Source organism: Oncorhynchus clarkii, chromosome 3, assembly GCF_045791955.1.
Source record: "Oncorhynchus clarkii lewisi isolate Uvic-CL-2024 chromosome 3, UVic_Ocla_1.0, whole genome shotgun sequence".
Classification (NCBI taxonomy): domain Eukaryota; kingdom Metazoa; phylum Chordata; class Actinopteri; order Salmoniformes; family Salmonidae; genus Oncorhynchus; species Oncorhynchus clarkii.
In genome coordinates, this window is record NC_092149.1 from 9735274 (window position 1) to 9753108 (window position 17835).

The 17835-nt window shown below is 48.0% G+C and overlaps 1 protein-coding gene across 1 annotated transcript in view; it reads left to right on the forward strand.

Annotated features, from left to right (window-relative positions):
• Nucleotides 1-17835, forward strand: part of LOC139387519 (trafficking kinesin-binding protein 1-like) — a 46854-nt gene that overhangs the window by 11646 nt on the left and 17373 nt on the right. The window contains exons 3-5 of the mRNA XM_071133805.1: nucleotides 14065-14141; nucleotides 14359-14475; nucleotides 15027-15127. Of these exons, the coding sequence (XP_070989906.1) occupies nucleotides 14065-14141; nucleotides 14359-14475; nucleotides 15027-15127 (295 nt within the window). The remainder of the gene's footprint in view (nucleotides 1-14064; nucleotides 14142-14358; nucleotides 14476-15026; nucleotides 15128-17835) is intronic.

Consider the following 17835-nt stretch of genomic DNA (forward strand, 5'->3'; position numbering starts at 1 on the left):
GCTGTGCTGTGGAGACGGGGGCTCATAATGAAGCAGACAGTACATGGAAGGTTTGGAGGGGAGGCTGTGCTGTGGAGACTGGGGCTCATAATGAAGCAGACAGTACATGGAAGGTTTGGAGGGGAGGCTGTGCTGTGGAGATGGGGGCTCATAATGAAGCAGACAGTACATGGACGGTTTGGAGGGGAGGCTGTGCTGTGCTGTGGAGACGGGGGCTCATAATGAAGCAGACCGTACATGGAAGGTTTGGAGGGGAGGCTGTGCTGTGGAGACGGGGGCTCATAATGAAGCAGACAGTACATGGAAGGTTTGGAGGGGAGGTTGTGCTGTGGAGACTGGGGCTCATAATGAAGCAGACAGTACATGGAAGGTTTGGAGGGGAGGCTGTGCTGTGGAGACTGGGGCTCATAATGAAGCAGACAGTACATGGAAGGTTTGGAGGGGAGGCTGTGCTGTGGAGACTGGGGCTCATGATGAAGCAGACAGTACATGGAAGGTTTGGAGGGGAGGCTGTGCTGTGGAGACTGGGGCTCATAATTTTTTTTTATTTTTTTTATTTTACCTTTATTTAACCAGGCAAGTCAGTTAAGAACAAATTCTTATTTTCAATGACGGCCTGGGAACAGTGGGTTAACTGCCTGTTCAGGGGCAGAACGACAGATTTGTACCTTGTCAGCTCGGGGGTTTGAACTCGCAACCTTCCGGTTACTAGTCCAACGCTCTAACCACTAGGCTACCCTGCCGCCCCGCTCCATAATGAAGCAGACAGTACATGGAAGGTTTGGAGGGGAGGTTGTGCTGTGGAGACTGGTGGCTCAGTGGGCTAAAGCCAGACAAGGGCTCCAGAAGGCCAGGGACAGCCTGGCCAGGCTCAGAGCTGCCTGGATGGGCCTAGCTCCATGATCACATGGCTGGGAGTTTGGCAGGGACACAGCCCTGGGTGATGCTCAGAATATTGATCACTTCAGCAGTGAGGAGGGCATGGACCATGTATGTACATCTCCCCACTGGAGCGGGGAGGGACGGCTGCCAGCCAAACTCTGCCAGCCTCCCCTCTTCCTACAGTACCCCTCTCCTCCTCCCTCTCCGCTACCCCCCTCCATCTCCACCCTGCTCACAAAGCCCAGGGCCTACAGTTCTATTGGCCTGGGAGGGGGAGTTGGAGGGAGGTGAGAGGGGCTGTCCTCCTCCCTCTCCTCCACCCCCCTCCATCTCCATCCTGCTCACAAAGCCCAGAGCCTACAGTTCTATTGGCCTGGGAGGGGGAGTTGGAGGGAGGTGAGAGGGGCTGTCCTCCTCCCTCTCCTCCACCCCCCTCCATCTCCATCCTGCTCACAAAGCCCAGAGCCTACAGTTCTATTGGCCTGGGAGGGGGAGTTGGAGGGAGGTGAGAGGGGCTGTCCTCCTCCCTCTCCTCCACCCCCCTCCATCTCCACCCTGCTCACAAAGCCCAGAGCCTACAGTTCTATTGGCCTGGGGGGGGGGGGAGTTGGAGGGAGGTGAGAGGGGCTGTCCTCCTCCCTCTCCTCCACCCCCCTCCATCTCCATCCTGCTCACAAAACCCAGGACCTACAGTTCTATTGGCCTGGGAGGGGGAGTTGGAGGGAGGTGAGTGGGGCTGGCCTCCTCCCTCTCCTCCACCCCCCTCCATCTCCATCCTGCTCACAAAGCCCAGGGCCTACAGTTCTATTGGCCTGGGAGGGGGAGTTGGAGGGAGGTGAGAGGGGCTGTCCTCCTCCCTCTCCTCCACCCCCCTCCATCTCCATCCTGCTCACAAAACCCAGGACCTACAGTTCTATTGGCCTGGGAGGGGGAGTTGGAGGGAGGTGAGAGGGGCTGTCCTCCTCCCTCTCCTCCACCCCCCTCCATCTCCATCCTGCTCACAAAACCCAGGACCTACAGTTCTATTGGCCTGGGAGGGGGAGTTGGAGGGAGGTGAGAGGGGCTGGCCTCCTCCCTCTCCTCCACCCCCCTCCATCTCCATCCTGCTCACAAAGCCCAGGGCCTACAGTTCTATTGGCCTGGGAGGGGGAGTTGGAGGGAGGTGAGAGGGGCTGTCCTCCTCCCTCTCCTCCACCCCCCTCCATCTCCACCCTGCTCACAAAGCCCAGAGCCTACAGTTCTATTGGCCTGGGGGGGGGGGTTGGAGGGAGGTGAGAGGGGCTGGCCTCCTCCCTCTCCTCCACCCCCCTCCATCTCCTCCACCCCCCTCCATCTCCACCCTGCTCACAAAGCCCAGGGCCTACAGTTCTATTGGCCTGCGGGGGGGGGGGGGGGGGGGGGGGGGGGGGGGCTGTCCTCCTCCAGTCTCTCCATGCTGGGAACTTTATCAGTGCACACAAAAAGGGCCTCTGAGGCAGACAGGGAGGCTGAGGTGGGGGTTGTTTTGGGGGGTTAGCCACAAGCTATTGTGGATACTGTATTGTTTCAATAGGAATGTGTGGTTGCATTCAGTATTCCCACACTAGCCTACAGTACTGCCAAGGATATTACCAGAAGTTAAATGAGATGAATGAAAATGATTTGGACATGGGATAATTGAAGGAAACACGTTTAATTGGAGAGTTATGTGAAATATTTGGTGATTGTGTTCTAGGTTCTATGTTCTATGTATGGGATCACGGTTGTTTTTTGTCAACCGTTTTTATCAGCCGTTATGGGAATAACAATGTTTTTATCAGCCGTTATGGGAATAACAATGTTTTAATCAGCCGTTATGGGAATAACAATGTTTTTATCAGTCGTTATGGGAATAGCAATGTTTTTATCAGTCGTTATGGGAATAACAATGTTTTACTCAGCCGTTATGGGAATAACAATGTTTTACTCAGCCGTTATGGGAATAATAATGTTTTTATCAGTCGTTATGGGAATAACAATGTTTTTATCAGCCGTTATGGGAATAACAATGTTTTACTCAGCCGTTATGGGAATAACAATGTTTTTATCAGCCGTTATGGGAATAACAATGTTTTTATCAGCCGTTATGGGAATAATAATGTTTTACTCAGCCGTTATGGGAATAACAATGTTTTTATCAGCCGTTATGGGAATAACAATGTTTTACTCAGCCGTTATGGGAATAACAATGTTTTTATCAGTCGTTATGGGAATAACAATGTTTTTGTCAGCCGTTATGGGAATAACAATGTTTTTATCAGCCGTTATGGGAATAACAATGTTTTTATCAGCCGTTATGGGAATAACAATGTTTTTATCAGCCGTTATGGGAATAACAATGTTTTTGTCAGCCGTTATTGGAATAACAATGTTTTTATCAGCCGTTTTGGGAATAACAATGTTTTTATCAGCCGTTATGGGAATAACAATGTTTTTATCAGCCGTTATGGGAATAATAATGTTTTACTCAGCCGTTATGGGAATAACAATGTTTTTATCAGCCGTTATGGGAATAACAATGTTTTACTCAGCCGTTATGGGAATAACAATGTTTTTATCAGTCGTTATGGGAATAACAATGTTTTTGTCAGCCGTTATGGGAATAACAATGTTTTTATCAGCCGTTATGGGAATAACAATGTTTTTATCAGCCGTTATGGGAATAACAATGTTTTTATCAGCCGTTATGGGAATAACAATGTTTTACTCAGCCGTTATGGGAATAACAATGTTTTTATCAGCCGTTATGGGAATAATAATGTTTTACTCAGCCGTTATGGGAATAACAATGTTTTACTCAGCCGTTATGGGAATAACAATGTTTTACTCAGCCGTTATGGGAATAACAATGTTTTACTCAGCCGTTATGGGAATAACAATGTTTTTATCAGCCGTTATGGGAATAACAATGTTTTACTCAGCCGTTATGGGAATAACAATGTTTTTATCAGCCGTTATGGGAATAATAATGTTTTACTCAGCCGTTATGGGAATAACAATGTTTTACTCAGCCGTTATGGGAATAACAATGTTTTACTCAGCCGTTATGGGAATAACAATGTTTTACTCAGCCGTTATGGGAATAATAATGTTTTTATCAGCCGTTATGGGAATAATAATGTTTTACTCAGCCGTTATGGGAATAACAATGTTTTACTCAGCCGTTATGGGAATAACAATGTTTTACTCAGCCGTTATGGGAATAACAATGTTTTACTCAGCCGTTATGGGAATAATAATGTTTTTATCAGCCGTTATGGGAATAATAATGTTTTACTCAGCCGTTTTGGGAATAACAATGTTTTTATCAGCCGTTATGGGAATAATAATGTTTTACTCAGCCGTTATGGGAATAACAATGTTTTACTCAGCCGTTATGGGAATAACAATGTTTTACTCAGCCGTTATGGGAATAACAATGTTTTTATCAGTCGTTATGGGAATAACAATGTTTTTATCAGCCGTTATGGGAATAACAATGTTTTACTCAGCCGTTATGGGAATAACAATGTTTTTATCAGCCGTTATGGGAATAACAATGTTTTTATCAGCCGTTATGGGAATAACAATGTTTTTATCAGCCGTTATGGGAATAACAATGTTTTACTCAGCCGTTATGGGAATAACAATGTTTTTATCAGCCGTTATGGGAATAATAATGTTTTACTCAGCCGTTATGGGAATAACAATGTTTTACTCAGCCGTTATGGGAATAACAATGTTTTTATCAGCCGTTATGGGCACAACAATGTTTTACTCAGCCGTTATGGGAATAACAATGTTTTTATCAGTCGTTATGGGAATAACAATGTTTTTATCATATGAACTGTTGCATTTATATTTTTGTTCAGTATACACTGTTCTTCCTGTATGCTATTTCATCAAGCTCTGTATTTCCTAATGGTTCCTGGTCTGTTATTTGGCTCTCCGTATGTAGCTTCTGCTTTGAATAAGTAGGCATCTGCAAATTGAGTCACCTGTGGATTTGACTGTGGTGAGGCAGGCTGGGGCACCACCCTGACAACAGGTGTATGTGTCTTATGGTGTGCTCCGCCTTGCACTGTTTCCATGGAGAGTCTGGTGGAACATACCATTTCAACGCTTGAAAAGGGGGGTGAGCAAATAGACACATTTAGACTTGATAGGGATAAAACTATAACTTATTATATGGTTATATTAGTCCTTGTCACATAGCTGACATTTTGAATTGACTCCATGCTCTAATCTAAACATTCAAAGTCCTGTCAGTCTGAGAATAGTTCAGTGCCACTCCCCTGCTCCGGTTCCACAGTGGACTGTCTTCTAGTCATGGACAATAGAGGGAGAGAGAGCAGGAGGAGGGAGTGTCTGTGACTGGGGGACAGACGTGCCTTGCTGTCCTCACACAAACACACACACACTGACTTAGACACACACATTCTCTCGCTGACTGAGACGGACTGTCTCTCACACACACACACACACACACACACACACACACACACACACACACACACACACACACTTAGACATGGCTTTGGACTTGAGGCAGCTGGGCTCTGCTGGGCCCCACTAGCCTAGTGTTGGTGTTAGCATGTCACTGCTCTGTCACAGCACCCCAGAGGACAGCTTGGAGTATGTCTGTTCACCTGACCACTGTGATGGAGAGGAGGAGGAGGAGGAGAGGGAGGAGGATGAAGAGCAGCATACTCTGCAAGAAGGTATACTAACTGGAGTTATGGGAGCTTTGCTGGTCCTCTCATTCACATAGTGGTTTTGAACCACATTGTTAGACTGCTGTGTCCCTCCTGCTCCCTGTGTGTGTCTCTCCTGCTCCCTCTGTGTGTGGCTCCTGCTCCCTGTGTGTGTGGCTCCTGCTCCCTGTGTGTGTCTCTCCTGCTCCCTGTGTGTGTCTCTCCTGCTCCCTGTGTGTGTCTCTCCTGCTCCCTGTGTGTGTCTCTCCTGCTCCCTGTGTGTGTCTCTCCTGCTCCCTGTGTGTCTCTCCTGCTCCCTGTGTGTGTCTCTCCTGCTCCCTCTGTGTGTGGCTCCTGCTCCCTGTGTGTGTCTCTCCTGCTCCCTGTGTGTGTCTCTCCTGCTCCCTGTGTGTGTCTCTCTCCTGCTCCCTGTGTGTGTCTCTCTCCTGCTCCCTGTGTGTGTCTCTCTCCTGCTCCCTGTGTGTGTCTCTCTCCTGCTCCCTGTGTGTGGCTCTCTCCTGCTCCCTGTGTGTGTGGCTCCTGCTCCCTGTGTGTGTCTCTCCTGCTCCCTGTGTGTGTCTCTCCTGCTCCCCCTGTGTGTCTCTCCTGCTCCCTGTGTGTGGCTGCTGCTCCCTGTGTGTGGCTGCTGCTCCCTGTGTGTGGCTCCTGCTCCGTTTCTACTACACTGATTGGTTTTAAATATTTGTCAAAGGTTTTCAGGGCTGGAGGTCATGTGAATTTCTATTATACCAGGATAACCAGTGAGTACTTTTAGTATGTTGTTTGTATTCAGAGTAAACATGGAATTCTCCCTTCTGATAGTATCAACAGAACAGGCAGGTCATCAGACTTCTGATAGTATCAACAGAACAGGCAGGTCATCAGACTTCTGATAGCATCAACAGAACAGGCAGGTCATCAGACTTCTGATAGCATCAACAGAACAGGCAGGTCATCAGACTTCTGATGTATACTACTGCTGTTAATTGGTGTTATTTAACATGAGCAGTATCACCGTGGGAGCAGAGAGAAGCGGTCTCCTATACCCTACCCAGTAACTATAGCAGCTGTCTCCTATACCCTACCCAGTAACTATAGCAGCTGTCTCCTATACCCTACCCAGTAACTATAGCAGCTGTCTACCTATACCCTACCCAGTAACTATAGCAGCTGTCTCCTATACCCTACCCAGTAACTATAGCAGCTGTCTCCTATACCCTACCCAGTAACTATAGCAGCTGTCTCCTATATCCTACCAAGTAACTATAGCAGCTGTCTACCTATACCCTACCCAGTAACTATAGCAGCTGTCTACCTATACCCTACCCAGTAACTATAGCAGTTGTCTCCTATACCCCAGCCAGTAACTATAGCAGCTGTCTCCTATACCCTACCCAGTAACTATAGCAGCTGTCTACCTATACCCTACCCAGTAACTATAGCAGTTGTCTCCTATACCCTACCCAGTAACTATAGCAGCTGTCTCCTATACCCTACCCAGTAACTATAGCAGCTGTCTCCTATACCCTACACAGTAACTACAGCAGCTGTCTCCTATACCCTACCCAGTAACTACAGCAGCTGTCTCCTATACCCTACCCAGTAACTATAGCAGCTGTCTACCTATACCCTACCCAGTAACTATAGCAGCTGTCTCCTATACCCTACCCAGTAACTATAGCAGTTGTCTCCTATACCCTACCCAGTAACTACAGCAGCTGTCTCCTATACCCTACCCAGTAACTACAGCAGCTGTCTCCTATACCCTACCCAGTAACTACAGCAGCTGTCTCCTATACCCTACCCAGTAACTACAGCAGCTGTCTCCTATACCCTACCCAGTAACTACAGCAGCTGTCTACCTATACCCTACCCAGTAACTACAGCAGCTGTCTCCTATACCCTACCCAGTAACTACAGCAGCTGTCTCCTATACCCTACACAGTAACTACAGCAGCTTGGTGCGTGCTGATGTGTGGCGTGCCGCTAGATGTTTGTCTATTCTATCACATTCCAGATCTATACTATGTGTGTGCTGTTGATTAGTCTCTGGTTGTCTCCATGGCTGAGGTCCACCTCATAATGTTGACACCACACCCTGGGTATTTGTTCTTTTGTTGTGCTCATTAGGATATTACAATATTCATTTTTCAGTGCTGAGGATGGAAAGTTACATTACAGAACACATGTCTGGCTTTCAGTTTAAATGCTCCTGTCACAGAGTAAATAACTCTACATGAAGTTGTTTTTATCAGCCAACAACCCTTATACTGTACAGGCCATTCACTGTCATGACTGCTCACTGTGATGCTGCACATGAATGTCAATATGGACTTTGCATCTAACTCCTCATTTACATTTGTTTCCACCAATGGAGTTCAAAGCCTGTGTTTGGTGCCCTATAGACACCTATCTGAGATTACAACAATTAGAACTATACCAGGCCTGGCCTATACCCTACCAGCCTGTGTTTGCTGCCCTACGGACACCTATCTGAGATTACAACAATTAGAACTATACCAGGCCTGGCCTATACCCTACCAGCCTGTGTTTGCTGCCCTACGGACACCTATCTGAGATTACAACAATTACAACTATACCAGGCCTGACCTATACCCTACCAGCCTGTGTTTGGTGCCCTATAGACACCTATCTGAGATTACAACAATTAGAACTATACCAGGCCTGACCTATACCCTACCAGCCTGTGTTTGGTGCCCTATAGACACCTATCTGAGATTACAACAATTACAACTATACCAGGCCTGGCCTTTACCCTACCAGCCTGTGTTTGCTGCCCTACGGACACCTATCTGAGATTACAACAATTACAACTATACCAGGCCTGACCTATACCCTACCAGCCTGTGTTTGCTGCCCTACGGACACCTATCTGAGATTACAACAATTAGAACTATACCAGGCCTGGCCTATACCCTACCAGCCTGTGTTTGGTGCCCTATAGACACCTATCTGAGATTACAACAATTAGAACTATACCAGGCCTGACCTATACCCTACCAGCCTGTGTTTGGTGCCCTATAGACACCTATCTGAGATTACAACAATTACAACTATACCAGGCCTGGCCTTTACCCTACCAGCCTGTGTTTGCTGCCCTACAGACACCTATCTGAGATTACAACAATTACAACTATACCAGGCCTGACCTATACCCTACCAGCCTGTGTTTGGTGCCCTATAGACACCTATCTGAGATTACAACAATTAGAACTATACCAGGCCTGACCTATACCCTACCAGCCTGTGTTTGGTGCCCTATAGACACCTATCTGAGATTACAACAATTAGAACTATACCAGGCCTGACCTATACCCTACCAGCCTGTGTTTGGTGCCCTACGGACACCTATCTGAGATTACAACAATTACAACTATACCAGGCCTGACCTATACCCTACCAGCCTGTGTTTGCTGCCCTACAGACACCTATCTGAGATTACAACAATTAGAACTATACCAGGCCTGACCTATACCCTACCAGCCTGTGTTTGCTGCCCTACAGACACCTATCTGAGATTACAACAATTAGAACTATACCAGGCTTGGCCTATACCCTACCAGCCTGTGTTTGGTGCCCTACGGACACCTATCTGAGATTACAACAATTACAACTATACCAGGCCTGGCCTTTACCCTACCAGCCTGTGTTTGCTGCCCTACAGACACCTATCTGAGATTACAACAATTAGAACTATACCAGGCCTGACCTATACCCTACCAGCCTGTGTTTGGTGCCCCATAGACACCTATCTGAGATTACAACAATTAGAACTATACCAGGCTTGGCCTATACCCTACCAGCCTGTGTTTGGTGCCCTACGGACACCTATCTGAGATTACAACAATTACAACTATACCAGGCCTGGCCTATACCCTACCAGCCTGTGTTTGGTGCCCTACGGACACCTATCTGAGATTACAACAATTAGAACTATACCAGGCCTGACCTATACCCTACCAGCCTGTGTTTGGTGCCCTATAGACACCTATCTGAGATTACAACAATTACAACTATACCAGGCCTGGCCTATACCCTACCAGCCTGTGTTTGGTGCCCTATAGACACCTATCTGAGATTACAACAATTAGAACTATACCAGGCCTGGCCTTTACCCTACCAGCCTGTGTTTGGTGCCCTATAGACACCTATCTGAGATTACAACAATTAGAACTATACCAGGCCTGGCCTATACCCTACCAGCCTGTGTTTGGTGCCCTATAGACACCTATCTGAGATTACAACAATTACAACTATACCAGGCCTGGCCTATACCCTACCAGCCTGTGTTTGGTGCCCTATAGACACCTATCTGAGATTACAACAATTACAACTATACCAGGCCTGGCCTTTACCCTACCAGCCTGTGTTTGGTGCCCTATAGACACCTATCTGAGATTACAACAATTAGAACTATACCAGGCCTGGCCTATACCCTACCAGCCTGTGTTTGGTGCCCTATAGACACCTATCTGAGATTACAACAATTACAACTATACCAGGCCTGGCCTTTACCCTACCAGCCTGTGTTTGCTGCCCTACGGACACCTATCTGAGATTACAACAATTACAACTATACCAGGCCTGGCATATACCCTACCAGCCTGTGTTTGGTGCCCTATAGACACCTATCTGAGATTACAACAATTACAACTATACCAGGCCTGGCCTATACCCTACCAGCCTGTGTTTGGTGCCCTATAGACACCTATCTGAGATTACAACAATTACAACTATACCAGGCCTGGCCTTTACCCTACCAGCCTGTGTTTGCTGCCCTATAGACACCTATCTGAGATTACAACAATTAGAACTATACCAGGCCTGACCTATACCCTACCAGCCTGTGTTTGCTGCCCTACGGACACCTATCTGAGATTACAACAATTAGAACTATACCAGGCCTGACCTATACCCTACCAGCCTGTGTTTGCTGCCCTACGGACACCTATCTGAGATTACAACAATTACAACTATACCACGCCTGGCCTATACCCTACCAGCCTGTGTTTGCTGCCCTATAGACACCTATCTGAGATTACAACAATTACAACTATACCAGGCCTGGCCTATACCCTACCAGCCTGTGTTTGCTGCCCTACGGACACCTATCTGAGATTACAACAATTACAACTATACCAGGCCTGGCCTTTACCCTACCAGCCTGTGTTTGGTGCCCTACGGACACCTATCTGAGATTACAACAATTAGAACTATACCAGGCCTGACCTATACCCTACCAGCCTGTGTTTGCTGCCCTACGGACACCTATCTGAGATTACAACAATTACAACTATACCAGGCCTGGCCTATACCCTACCAGCCTGTGTTTGCTGCCCTACAGACACCTATCTGAGATTACAACAATTAGAACTATACCAGGCCTGGCCTTTACCCTACCAGCCTGTGTTTGGTGCCCTATAGACACCTATCTGAGATTACAACAATTACAACTATACCAGGCCTGACCTATACCCTACCAGCCTGTGTTTGCTGCCCTACAGACACCTATCTGAGATTACAACAATTAGAACTATACCAGGCCTGGCCTTTACCCTACCAGCCTGTGTTTGGTGCCCTATAGACACCTATCTGAGATTACAACAATTACAACTATACCAGGCCTGACCTATACCCTACCAGCCTGTGTTTGGTGCCCTATAGACACCTATCTGAGATTACAACAATTACAACTATACCAGGCCTGGCCTTTACCCTACCAGCCTGTGTTTGCTGCCCTACGGACACCTATCTGAGATTACAACAATTACAACTATACCAGGCCTGACCTATACCCTACCAGCCTGTGTTTGCTGCCCTACAGACACCTATCTGAGATTACAACAATTACAACTATACCAGCCCTGGCCTATACCCTACCAGCCTGTGTTTGCTGCCCTACAGACACCTATCTGAGATTACAACAATTACAACTATACCAGGCCTAGCCTATACCCTACCAGCCTGTGTTTGCTGCCCTACGGACACCTATCTGAGATTACAACAATTACAACTATACCAGGCCTGACCTATACCCTACCAGCCTGTGTTTGCTGCCCTACAGACACCTATCTGAGATTACAACAATTAGAACTATACCAGGCCTGGCCTATACCCTACCAGCCTGTGTTTGCTGCCCTACGGACACCTATCTGAGATTACAACAATTAGAACTATACCAGGCCTGGCCTATACCCTACCAGCCTGTGTTTGCTGCCCTACGGACACCTATCTGAGATTACAACAATTACAACTATACCAGGCCTGGCCTTTACCCTACCAGCCTGTGTTTGCTGCCCTTCGGACACCTATCTGAGATTACAACAATTAGAACTATACCAGGCCTGACCTATACCCTACCAGCCTGTGTTTGCTGCCCTACGGACACCTATCTGAGATTACAACAATTAGAACTATACCAGGCCTGGCCTATACCCTACCAGCCTGAGTTTGCTGCCCTACGGACACCTATCTGAGATTACAACAATTAGAACTATACCAGGCCTGACCTATACCCTACCAGCCTGTGTTTGCTGCCCTACGGACACCTATCTGAGATTACAACAATTAGAACTATACCAGGCCTAGCCTATACCCTACCAGCCTGTGTTTGCTGCCCTACGGACACCTATCTGAGATTACAACTATACCAGGCCTGGCCTATGCCCTACCAGCCTGTGTTTGCTGCCCTACGGACACCTATCTGAGATTACAACAATTAGAACTATACCAGGCCTGACCTATACCCTACCAGCCTGTGTTTGCTGCCCTACGGACACCTATCTGAGATTACAACAATTACAACTATACCAGGCCTGGCCTATACCCTACCAGCCTGTGTTTGCTGCCCTACGGACACCTATCTGAGATTACAACAATTACAACTATACCAGGCCTGGCCTATACCCTACCAGCCTGTGTTTGCTGCCCTACGGACACCTATCTGAGATTACAACAATTACAACTATACCAGGCCTGACCTATACCCTACCAGCCTGTGTTTGCTGCCCTACGGACACCTATCTGAGATTACAACAATTAGAACTATACCAGGCCTGACCCGGGTCTGTAGTGATGCCTCTAGCACCACATTGCAATGACTTCGACAGCTTCGCCACTCGGGAGGCCTAAACTGCTTTTATTTTTTTATATATATATATATATATAAATAAAAGAAGTTTAGGCCTCCCGAGTGGCGAAGCTGTCAAAGTCATTGCAATGTGGTGCTAGAGGCATCACTACAGACCCGGGTTCGATCCTAGGCAGCATCACAACCGCCAGTGATTGTGAGTCCCATAGGGCAGCGCGCAATTGGCTCAGTGTCGTCCGGGTTAGGGAAGGATTTGGCGAGGGGGGGCTTTACTTGGCTCATCGTGCTCTAGCGACTCCTTGTGGCGGGCCAGACTGACTACGGTCGTCAGTTGAACGGTGTTTCCTCCGACACGTTGGTGCGGCTGGCTTCTGGGCTCAGCGGAACGGTGTTAAGAAGCTCGGTTTGGCAGGTCATATTTTGGAGGACACATGACTTGACCTTTGCCCCCCGAGCCCGTTGGGGAGTTGTAACGATGAGACAAGATCTAAAAAGGGGCAGAAATAGGCTCAGGGTTGAGTGCTATATATATTTAGTCATGTTTTGGCAGTGACAGGGCATCAGCTGGGAATAACATAGCATTGTTTTAACAGAGAATGACACTGCAGCTTGGCAACGTGCTGTTATCAGCTCAGCTGGGGTGGGGTTGAGGTGAGGTGAGGTCAGAGTCCAAACCATCTCACTTGTCACTTCCTCCGTCTCAATAGACTTTCCTGGATCCCTCCTCTCCTGTCATCTCTCCGTTTTTTCAAAACCACAGAGGGAAACCTTACAAACACGTTTCCTCTCCTCGAATCCTTTCCTGGATTTCCTCTGGTGTTTTGAGAAAGCTATGAGGTGAGGAAGGGTTGAGAGGACACAAGGAAACGAGGAATCAAGGAAACAGTATTGAGACGGAGCCACTCTACCTGATAACAACAACTTGCTAAAGATCTCTGAGGTCATCAGGCAGGGCTGTGTGATGTGTACAGTAGGTGGCCCTCTGATAACTCAGCTATTTCAAATATCCTTCTGTCTGCCCTGCCCCAGCTGTTTAGCAGTCAGGCATACATACAGTACATTACTGCGCTCAGATATGGCCTAGCTGTTAACTGCGTTTGTCCTCTCTGTTCTCTCTCTACAGCTGTTAACTGTGTTTGTCCTCTCTGTTCTCTCTACAGCTGTTAACTGTGTTTCTCCTCTGTTGTCTCTACAGCTGTTAACTGTGTTTCTCCTCTCTGTTCTCTCTACAGCTGTTAACTGTGTTTGTCCTCTCTGCTGTCTCTACAGCTGTTAACTGTGTTTGTCCTCTCTGTTCTCTCTACAGCTGTTAACTGTGTTTGTCCTCTCTGTTGTCTCTACAGCTGTTAACTGTGTTTGTCCTCTCTGTTGTCTCAACAGTTCTATGTGCTGAAAGAGTGGGCCAGATGACTAAGACGTACAGTGACATAGATGCTGTTACTCGTCTGCTTGAAGAGGTAAGAGAACCTGGTCTCTCACTTAGAGCACATTCATTTACAATGCTGTCTGTTTGGATAGTCAAATCTACCGTTCAGACATCTCTCTGCCAGGCCAAGTTAACCACATCATAGGACAAGTCAAACATTGTCATACATTAGCAACTGTCTCCCTTTGACCTGATTCCTAGATCATGATGCTCAGCCCCTCTAACCAGCCCCTCTGTCTCCCCTGCAGAAAGAACGGGACTTGGAGCTCGCCGCCCGCATCGGCCAGTCACTACTGAAGAAGAACAAAACCCTCAGTGAGAGAAATGAATTCCTGGAGGAGCAAGTGGAGCACATTCGAGAGGAGGTGTGTGTGGAGTGTGTGTACGTGTGCTCTTTTCTCTCTCAGAACCAGGAGAAGATGTGACATAATGTTGATATTTTATCTCTCTCCCCCATTTCTTACCCTCTATGTCCCCCTCTCCCTTCTCACCCTCTCTGTCTCCCTCTCTCATCTCTCTCCCTTCTCACCCTCTCTGCCTCCCTCTCTCATCTCTCTCCCTTCTCACCCTCTCTGTCTCCCTCCCTCATTTCTCTCTCTTCTGATCCTCTCTGTCTCCCTCTCTCATCTCTCTCCCTTCTCACCCTCTATGTCCCCCTCTCCCTTCTCACCCTCTCTGTCTCCCTCTCTCATCTCTCTCCCTTCTCACCCTCTATGTCCCCCTCTCCCTTCTCACCCTCTCTGTCCCCCTCTCTTATCTCTCTCCCTTCTCACCCTCTCTGTCCCCCTCTCTCATCTCTCTCCCTTCTCACCCTCTCTGTCTCCCTCTCTCATCTCTCTCCCTTCTCATCCTCTCTGTCCCCCTCCCTCATCTCTCTCCCTTCTCATCCTCTCTGTCCCCCTCTCTCCCTCTGCAGGTTTCTCAGCTGCGCCATGATCTGTCTATGAAAGATGAGCTTCTCCAGTTCTACACTAGTGCAGCAGAGGAGAGTGAAGGAGATTCGTCCACCTGTACCCCGTGAGTCTGCTATCTGTCATCCCGACCTGTGAGATTAGCCTGGTTCCGATAACGGTTTGTGGTTTATAGCCAACTCCTATGGTTGTTGTTCTGCTAAAGGCAGCAACCGGACCTGTTCCACTCCACTCATCACATCCACGTTTTCCTCTTAAAGCAAAACTCCTTCATTTTGCCGTTGTCAGTAAACCCCCACTATGCCACTATGGTCTGTCGTAAGGTCTCTCTGCTCTTGTTCCTCCCACTTCTACTCTCCTTTTACAATGATATAACCTTTCAACTTAAAGGGCCAATGCAGCTGTTTTTATTTTCGATATCAAATCATATCTGGGTAACAATTGTGTACCTCACTGTAATTTTGTTTTCAATTAACAGTCAACTTAGCAAAGAACAATTTCTCAAGCAAGAATTTAGCTAGGACTGTCTGGGAGTGGTCTGAGTGGGGAGGGGGGACTGAAAACAAGCTGTTTTTGGGAGAGATGTTTGGAACTCTCGTATTGTTCTATTAACAAATGTAAAACTTCAACCCACCAAAACAGGCTGACATTTCATGCGGTCTTCTCTAACAGCTCTTACACTAAAAAGGCATTGTCATCATTTTCACAGTATTATTCCAACCTCAAAGTGTGGATATGTGTATATATTACACAGAAAGTCTAGTTTTTGGCTGCACTGGGCCTTTAAGCTCTTATTTCACTGGTCCCACAAGTCCATCCAAAGGGCAGGTACTTGATATGTTTTGTGGCTCCTGCTTAAGGACGGCTTCAAGGCTGTTTTCTTTAAGATGAATAAAGGCCTTTGATTTGTTTGTCCAGAAAATCCCCCTCTTCTCTCAGACAGAGGTACTGTGACCCTGTGTGACACTGAGGCAGCAGGCTGGGTTGGTTTGTTGTGTTCTCTCAGACAGAGGTACTGTGACCCTGTGTGACAGACTGAGGCAGCAGGCTGGGTTGGTTTGTTGTGTTCTCTCAGACAGAGGTACTGTGACCCTGTGTGACACTGAGGCAGCAGGCTGGGTTGGTTTGTTGTGTTCTCTGACAGAGGTACTGTGACCCTGTGTGACACTGAGGCAGCAGGCTGGGTTGGTTTGTTGTGTTCTCTGACAGAGGTACTGTGACCCTGTGTGACACTGAGGCAGCAGGCTGGGTTGGTTTGTTGTGTTCTCTGACAGAGGTACTGTGACACTGAGGCAGCAGGCTGGGTTGGTTTGTTGTGTTCTCTCAGACAGAGGTACTGTGACCCTGTGTGACACTGAGGCAGCAGGCTGGGTTGGTTTGTTGTGTTCTCTCAGACAGAGGTACTGTGACCCTGTGTGACACTGAGGCAGCAGGCTGGGTTGGTTTGTTGTGTTCTCTCTGACAGAGGTACTGTGACCCTGTGTGACACTGAGGCAGCAGGCTGGGTTGGTTTGTTGTGTTCTCTCAGACAGAGGTACTGTGACACTGAGGCAGCAGGCTGGGTTGGTTTGTTGTGTTCTCTCTGACAGAGGTACTGTGACCCTGTGTGACACTGAGGCAGCAGGCTGGGTTGATTTGTTGTGTTCTCTGACAGAGGTACTGTGACCCTGTGTGACACTGAGGCAGCAGGCTGGGTTGGTTTGTTGTGTTCTCTCAGACAGAGGTACTGTGACCCTGTGTGACACTGAGGCAGCAGGCTGGGTTGGTTTGTTGTGTTCTCTCAGACAGAGGTACTGTGACCCTGTGTGACACTGAGGCAGCAGGCTGGGTTGGTTTGTTGTGTTCTCTGACAGAGGTACTGTGACCCTGTGTGACACTGAGGCAGCAGGCTGGGTTGGTTTGTTGTGTTCTCTCAGACAGAGGTACTGTGACCCTGTGTGACACTGAGGCAGCAGGCTGGGTTGGTTTGTTGTGTTCTCTCAGTGACCCTGTGTGACACTGAGGCAGCAGGCTGGGTTGGTTTGTTGTGTTCTCTCACAGAGGTACTGTGACCCTGTGTGACACTGAGGCAGCAGGCTGGGTTGGTTTGTTGTGTTCTCTCAGACAGAGGTACTGTGACCCTGTGTGACACTGAGGCAGCAGGCTGGGTTGGTTTGTTGTGTTCTCTGACAGAGGTACTGTGACCCTGTGTGACACTGAGGCAGCAGGCTGGGTTGGTTTGTTGTGTTCTCTCAGACAGAGGTACTGTGACCCTGTGTGACACTGAGGCAGCAGGCTGGGTTGGTTTGTTGTGTTCTCTCAGACAGAGGTACTGTGACACTGAGGCAGCAGGCTGGGTTGGTTTGTTGTGTTCTCTCTGACAGAGGTACTGTGACCCTGTGTGACACTGAGGCAGCAGGCTGGGTTGGTTTGTTGTGTTCTCTCAGACAGAGGTACTGTGACACTGTGTGACACTGAGGCAGCAGGCTGGGTTGGTTTGTTGTGTTCTCTCAGACAGAGGTACTGTGACACTGAGGCAGCAGGCTGGGTTGGTTTGTTGTGTTCTCTCAGACAGAGGTACTGTGACCCTGTGTGACACTGAGGCAGCAGGCTGGGTTGGTTTGTTGTGTTCTCTCAGACAGAGGTACTGTGACCCTGTGTGACACTGAGGCAGCAGGCTGGGTTGGTTTGTTGTGTTCTCTGACAGAGGTACTGTGACCCTGTGTGACACTGAGGCAGCAGGCTGGGTTGGTTTGTTGTGTTCTCTGACAGAGGTACTGTGACCCTGTGTGACACTGAGGCAGCAGGCTGGGTTGGTTTGTTGTGTTCTCTCAG